The 6,893-nt window shown below is 39.2% G+C and overlaps 1 protein-coding gene across 1 annotated transcript; it reads right to left on the reverse strand.

The window, feature by feature from the left end:
• Positions 1–2,565: 2,565 nt before the first annotated feature.
• On the reverse strand, positions 2,566–4,598 carry LOC147333565 (ladderlectin-like). The gene is made up of 7 exons (XM_086286413.1): positions 4,482–4,598; positions 4,313–4,390; positions 4,165–4,215; positions 3,822–3,931; positions 3,583–3,717; positions 3,192–3,303; positions 2,566–2,900 (listed from the first exon to the last, which is right to left on the reverse strand). The coding sequence occupies exons 2-7, from the start codon at positions 4,386–4,388 to the stop codon at positions 2,830–2,832; spliced, it is 555 nt and encodes a 184-aa protein (XP_086142539.1). The 5' UTR covers positions 4,389–4,390; positions 4,482–4,598; the 3' UTR covers positions 2,566–2,829.
• Positions 4,599–6,893: the final 2,295 nt, after the last annotated feature.

Raw genomic sequence — 6,893 nt, forward strand, 5'->3', positions numbered from 1 at the left:
TATTGTAAAACACTTTTCCAAATAATATATGAAAACATTAAAACTTACAATCCAACAAAGTAAAGTTATTGCAAATGTGACAATTATAAATCAAAACAATTTAGAGAAATTCAGTTACTCAACAATAAAGTGGAAAACAAACTAAAACTAACTGTATGTGTAGTATGTGCTCACTGATCTCAGCACATGGTGGCCGAACACAGTGTCTCTCAGTCAGAATCCGTATGGGGTTAGAACGATGCCACCTTAAAATGAAACTGAAAAACAATATTGTAACTGAAATAAATGTATTCTTGTATTGAAAGTTAAAAAAAAATGATAGTGAAAAAACAATCAATTGAAACTACATTTTTTGTATCACATTTTTTGTTTTTCAGTTTCAATCTGCTGGCACTGTCCGGGGGTGCGCTTAAGGGGCGGAGATTCCGACCTGCATGTATTTGCATACATTATAGAGGCAACTAGTGCTGACCAAGCTGTCATCTTTCTCTCTTCACCTCTTTCAATGGCTAGTTTTTTTTAGCTACATCTGGTGAAGTTGTGGTAAAATGTTAATGTAACCCAGTGTTAATTTGGTGATCTGATATTGTGTGATATTCAGTATATATGTATATATCTGTATTGGGTGTTCGGTTAAAAAATGTTCTTCAATGATTTTGAGGGTTTTTGTATTGCTATTGATTTGCGGCTGCTTTACGACGGTCGACTGTGGTAGTACATCCTAGTGGGAGGGGCTACGAGCTCACATGGCTTGTAGCTGTGCCAGAGCAACACGTTCTCACTCCCAACTCGTCAAACGTGTGACGCATGGTCAGGCTCCCTCTGCTTCACTTATCGACGCGCAGGGTACCCCTCGCGTCGAGAACTGACGTGCAGGGTCCTCTCATTGAATACTATAGAGCTCCCTAAACGTTGCTTATTGACGACAAGAGATTGCCGCGGAAGAGCCTGTTGTCTGTATATTTATATTTCCGAAATCCCACTGTAGTGACGTGTACTGAACACAATATACAGGGTGGGCCATTTATATGGATACACTGTAATAACATGGGAATGGTTGGTGATATTAAAGTCCTGTTTATGGCACATTAGTATATGTGAGGGGGCAAACTCCTCAAGATGGGTGGTGACCATGGTAGCCGTTTAGAAGTCGGCCATCTTGGATACAACTTTTGTTTTTTCAATAGGAAGAGGGCCATGTGACACATCAAACTTATTGGTAATGTCACAAGAACAACAATGGTGTGCTTGGTTTCAACGTAACTTTATTCTTTAATGAGTTATTTACAAGTTTCTCTTTGTTCACATGTCGAAGAGGTTAACGTTTCTCGCAGTTAGTATCATGGTTGCTAGGCCACCTGAACAGCACGCCTCTCACTTCCGCACTTCTCGTACTTATAGTACGCACCGTACATAGTACGCGTAGTGCGCGTACTTCAAGCGTGCGGTCTCTTAATTGGGGCACAGCCCTGGAATCGATTAGTCACTTCCGGAGTACTTCCGGTAAGGTCAAGGCTAGGGTCATCAATCAAACTCGCATTCTTGAGTGGCACAAGCAGGGGTGGATATGGCTCTGTGGAAAAATTAAATAATTATAACTTAAGCTGTCAACTGACCATAGTTGGTTTTAGTACATAAATATTGGGCTGACTGTGTTTCTGCCCATATGGAAAAGAAATAGGAAAAACTTATAAAAGACCTGCATAAGATGTGGCCTGCTTCATATAGTGAATCATATCAGGCTTACATGATTTACTCATGAAAGTGGCCACTTTCTCATTACTTTCACATAAGTATCCAAAACATACATGTTTCATTTATATGATTTTTCTAGGCATCTTATATCTGTTTTCACTCTTGTGTGCTGTTCATACAAGTTTTTTTTCTTTAGCATTCTGCAGTGTATAGGCAGCGTGAGCTAGTGCATGAGGTTGAGAAATACTTTATTATACGTTTTTAAAAGTTTTAAATTGTGTAACAAAAAAATATACAAATACCAATTTAATAATTGTTTAAGAATTATTAAACAGCACAAGACACAATAGTAGGAATATGCTTGTTTGATATTTAGCAGAACAGTGTCCAAGATGTTTACTGATATACTTTCTTGCATTTGAAAATCACCGTTGGACTGAGTTTAACTGCATTAGAAGAAATGCTGATAGTTATTTTTTAGCCATAATTATAGTCTTTAAGTGTTCTACTATAAATCTCAAGTTCAAGGATGATAAAACATTAGCAAAATTTAAAATAGTAAGCTAACACAAAATTTATATATATTTTTATTTTGTTAGATTTCAAATCTTTTTCAGTGGATAAACCATTAGTATTGCTCACTCAGAAAAAATGAAGTCATCTGTAGTACTTTGTACTCACAATGATTAAGTCGTCCTAATTTAGTCATCAGGCGTTGTTAGTGTCTCTTTGTTTTCTAGGCAATGCGTTTGCATACGTTTTTTAAGCTCAGAGAACTAGTTAGATTTTACAGTGAGGATGTATGTGATATTTAAGAGCACACTGATAAGCATGAAGCATTTAAATGCACAGACCATTTTGATTCAATGCTTAAGATTTTAATGATGAAGAAGATGAGAAACAACAATTCATTCTGGGAAACAACGTTTTGCTAAAAGCATTCTTTCAAGTACACATGCAGTCTGCTCCTGTTAAAAGAGCAACTCCAGTTTATGTCACTTGTCGCTTCATTCCTTATGCAGCACTACAGTAAAAGAAAAGAAGTAAATCAAATCAGAACCAGATTCTTATTGTGATATATTAGAGGATTTGCTCTGTCGTCAGGTAGGCCACGCCTTCACGAGAGCCCAGGAATCAGCAGATGGCCCTGACACAAATAAATGGGTATTGGCTGTCACATCTCCCATCATTCCAACACTTGCTTCCTGTAAGTACACAAAATCAGCATGAACTGAAATCACAATCACATGGAGAAATGATCACTGATCTAAATATGTTGTTCTGTATAACAACAGCACCTGACACATACATGTGTTTAGTATTGCATCAAAACACTATGTAAATAATTAATATGATGGAAAAATGTACTGCTGACATTTTTTCACTCATCACTGTTTGTCACATTAAATGCATAAAGATTATTTGGGGGATTCTGGGTATTGTTTCCTTTTTTCTTTAACATTTATAGTGCTCTTACATTGTGCTTTTAGGTTTACCTGAAGAATTCACCATTAAGCAATGCTCGTTTCCCCCAACGTTGTTAGGTTCTCCGTGACACCACTGCGTAAATGTGAAATAGGTTCCATCAATCCAAAACCAGTAATTCTCCTAGAAAACAGAAAAACGTAGGCAAGAATATGTTCACAAATAAGCTACAGTTCCAAGTTCTAAATGTGCATGTAGATACAATAATATGAAGAAGGAATTTTAAAGTCTTGAATAATCAGATCCCATCTTAAAGACCTCCATATCTACTGCAGGTGGGAACTAATCCCTGAGCCTGGTTCTGCCTCAGGTTTCTTCCTGTTAAAAATTGTTTTTCTTCCCCACTGTCACCACGTGCTTGCTAATGGGGGAGGGTCCTCTGAATAATGATAAGTGATATACCTGTTGACCATCTGAGCCACCAACCCATGTTAGTCCACTTTCACGAGAGGCACTAGATATGACGGCTCGAATGAACTGGTACTCGTCGTTGCTGTTTACAGATGCCAGGTTTGCATTCAAGGACTGGCAGATTCGCTACAATGGAAATCAACAGACTGAGTTCATAGAAATGACAACGTAAACAGAAAGAGTTAAGATTGCACAAAGGATAAATGATAAATTCACATCAGTGCTTTTACCTGCGCCTGAGCCCAAGTCATTTGACGGTTATCGTAGAGAAAGCATCGATTCCCATACTGAGTCCAGCCGCTTGGACAAGATGCTGCTCTCTTCTCAACATGATGTTCTCCTGAAGACAATCAAAGAATATTGAGCTACTTTACTGTGTCGGAAAAGTTTTTAAAATAAAAATTCATGAAAAATGTGTTTTTATCTGAGTGTTAAAGATGAACTTTTTTAAGCTATAAATGTACTTGTCCATCACACATGAAAACAAATTTATGAAAGCTGACGTAGGAAAGCTGATGTACTGATGATAAAAATGTGATTAGTTTTGGTTTCAAACCTGAAAAGTCCACTGACCTGCTGAAATTGATGCCTCTGTCCCATTACTGGCCACTTCATCTGGAAGTGCTAGACAACAGCAAATGTTGATTTTCATTATAATTTTCAGTTTAATATATTCATGCATAAGATGTATAGATGATGCTCAGTATACTGGAATACTCACCAGCAGCAGTGCCCACAGCCACCATTGCGCAGAGAAGTGTAGACACAGTCAGCAGCTTCATGGTGATGTTTAGCATCTCTGTACAAATCAGAAAATTCAAAGTAGGTCGTTTATAAAAGAAAAGATAGACAATAATCTGACACTTCCCAGCAAGCATTTGATATAATACCTTATCTTCCCTGTTATCAGTGTCAGCTTGTAACTTCAGCCTTCAAGTGTGCAGGTGCTGAACCGAACACCAGCACTTATATACTGTTTCTGTACCTTCACTCAAAACCAAGAACAAACAGACTAAAATACACTGTTATTTATTTTAGCTCCATGCTTGCTGGCATTTCGCTTTATAACAATGGTTTTTACCTCCACCCAGATAAAATGTCACTGCTGTTTAATTTGTCATATTGACTGATGGTCAACACAGAGATACATAACCTCATCTTTGTGTCACACTGTTGTTTTGCATGGTGAAGGTAGCTGTCTTTTACTCATCATTATCCACACTAGATGAAATAAAACATGCCAACAGTGTGTTCCTTTGTTCTTCCCAGTAATGACTGGGGACACCCCTGAAATTGGGGAGCAACCTGAACAGTGATTTGGTGAACAGCCAATTGGAAAATGAGACAGAAAAGGACAGTTTAGAATGACTTCCATGTAAAATAAAAGTCATTAGATGATCTATTAGTACACCAACTATATACATTTCAAGTGTGCAAAGAAAGAAAAGAAAAGGAAATAAAATGGTCTCTCAAACCTTTTTGTAGAAGAACACAAAACCCAAGTCCTAACTCAAGCATGGAGCTTTAACAGCAGCCCAGAGGACTCGGCTGAAAACTGCTTGGAAACCAAAAACCTCTGTAAAACAGCGACAGAAGCATCTTTGTGCGTCTGCGGTTCATTAAGTACCTCCAGATTATGACAAATGTCATCTTGATGATTTTCAAACTCAATATTGCCAAATAAAAAACCAAAAGGATATGGTTCAGTTGGACAACACACACACTTTCAGATTACCAGTCAGTGACATGCAGTAAACGGTGTGGGCTACAGTGTTGAAGACACAGCCACTGTGCATGATGCAGGCTCTCAGGTGAGCTATTAAAAATGTTAGCTTCTTATAGTTAGTAAAGCACAAGCTTTTGAAATAACTGTTTCCTAGCTTTAGTGGTCTTTTGTGCTACTGAGCCACGTGTTTTCATTTAGTAGTCTTAGGCTACGTTCAGACTGCAGGCGAAAGCCCATCAAATCCAACTTTTCTGACCCTCTGAGACCATCTATCCCATCATGGTGTGACGCAGTGAAGCTGTCACTAATGCACTAGTGCAGCCTGCCTCACTTTCCCTGTTGCAGTAATGTTGAACCAAATCAGCGCACTTTGCTGAGCTACACCTGTGCAGATGCAGATGCAGCTGCAGTGTAATGATGCACTCAGGGAAAGACACTGAACGTCCCACACAGTTTATTAGCTGCACTCCTGCAGCAGCGCCCAGCTCGTCTACATGCGGCTCCAACCTTGTGTTTGCTCTCATTTATTTTTCTGGGTTTCTGGCAGCATGTTCATATTTCTAACTTGTGTAATTTTGACAGGATATATTTTTATGGAGAGCAAAATATTTAAAGTTTATTTTTTTAAGTTTATTTAATAATATTCCTGTCTTTTTTAAATTCATATATATGTTTAAAAACATTGTTTTAGTGTTCAATAAATGTTTATCTTGTGTGGCCCGAGACCTAAAGCGGGCCTTGACCTTTGGCCCCCTGTGCGATTGAGTTTGACACCCCTGACCCAGCACAACTGTTGGAACAATACAAGTAAGAATACAAGGCTTTAACTATGTCCTTATTGCAGCATTAATGAGCACAATAAAGCCAGCCTACTGATAAACATAAAGGCTGTTGAACAGGTGACTTGTTTTTTTGTGAGACATAGAAAAGTTCTGGCTTCAGCGAACATGATTCAAGGTGAAAGGAGAAGACGTGGGTCAGGCAGCCAGGAGGAGCGGTGTGCCCAGAACCACAGGAGGACCACAGAAGAGTGGCTCGTGTTCTTGGGTAAGCCACCCCTGCTGATACACGTGTCCTTCAACATGCAAAGTGCTGCTCGTTGCTACATATAACAATTCTGGTGTGTTTGGTCCATTTCTTGGTCTTGGCTGCCCAGCTTGGCCTTACCTTGGCCTCAGAAACATTTCACGTCAGAGAGTACACGCCTGTCACATGTACGCCTTTTACTAACACTCAACAACAGCCTTCAGTAATTCTATATACCTGAAGCTCTCACATGTACACAAGGCTAGTAGGTCATCCTGAGTTCATCAATATATGTTCGTTTCATCTGTCTACAGTCTGTCTGTGTGTGTCTGTGCCTGTGGGAGGTTGTCTGTGTGTGTCTGTGCCTGTGGGAGGTTGTCTGTGTGTGCCTGTGGGAGGTTGTCTGTGTGTGTCTGTGTCTGTGGGAGGTTGTCTGTGTGTCGCACAGAGGCTGAAAGGACTTCATCCCAATAATGTGTTTGTTGACTGTTATTTCTAAAAGCTCTTTGTTTCTCTCACCTCATCCCCACCTGTGAAAAGATGACTGAAT

This window comes from Aulonocara sp. 'chitande type north' Nkhata Bay, linkage group LG3 (assembly GCF_057382095.1).
Source record: "Aulonocara sp. 'chitande type north' Nkhata Bay isolate Kocher_YH1m ecotype deep benthic linkage group LG3, A_spYH_male_GT1.1, whole genome shotgun sequence".
Lineage (NCBI taxonomy): Eukaryota > Metazoa > Chordata > Actinopteri > Cichliformes > Cichlidae > Aulonocara > Aulonocara sp. 'chitande type north' Nkhata Bay.

Coding starts and splice junctions, on each gene's coding strand:
- LOC147333565 (XM_086286413.1), bottom strand. CDS start 4,388: ATGCTAAACATCACCATGAAGCTGCTGACTGTGTCTACACTTCTCTGC. Junction 3,932..4,164: donor AGAGGCATCAATTTCAGCAG/GTCAGTGGACTT, acceptor GATTGTCTTCAG/GAGAACATCATGTTGAGAAG. Junction 3,718..3,821: donor TGACTTGGGCTCAGGCGCAG/GTAAAAGCACTG, acceptor TTTCCATTGTAG/CGAATCTGCCAGTCCTTGAA.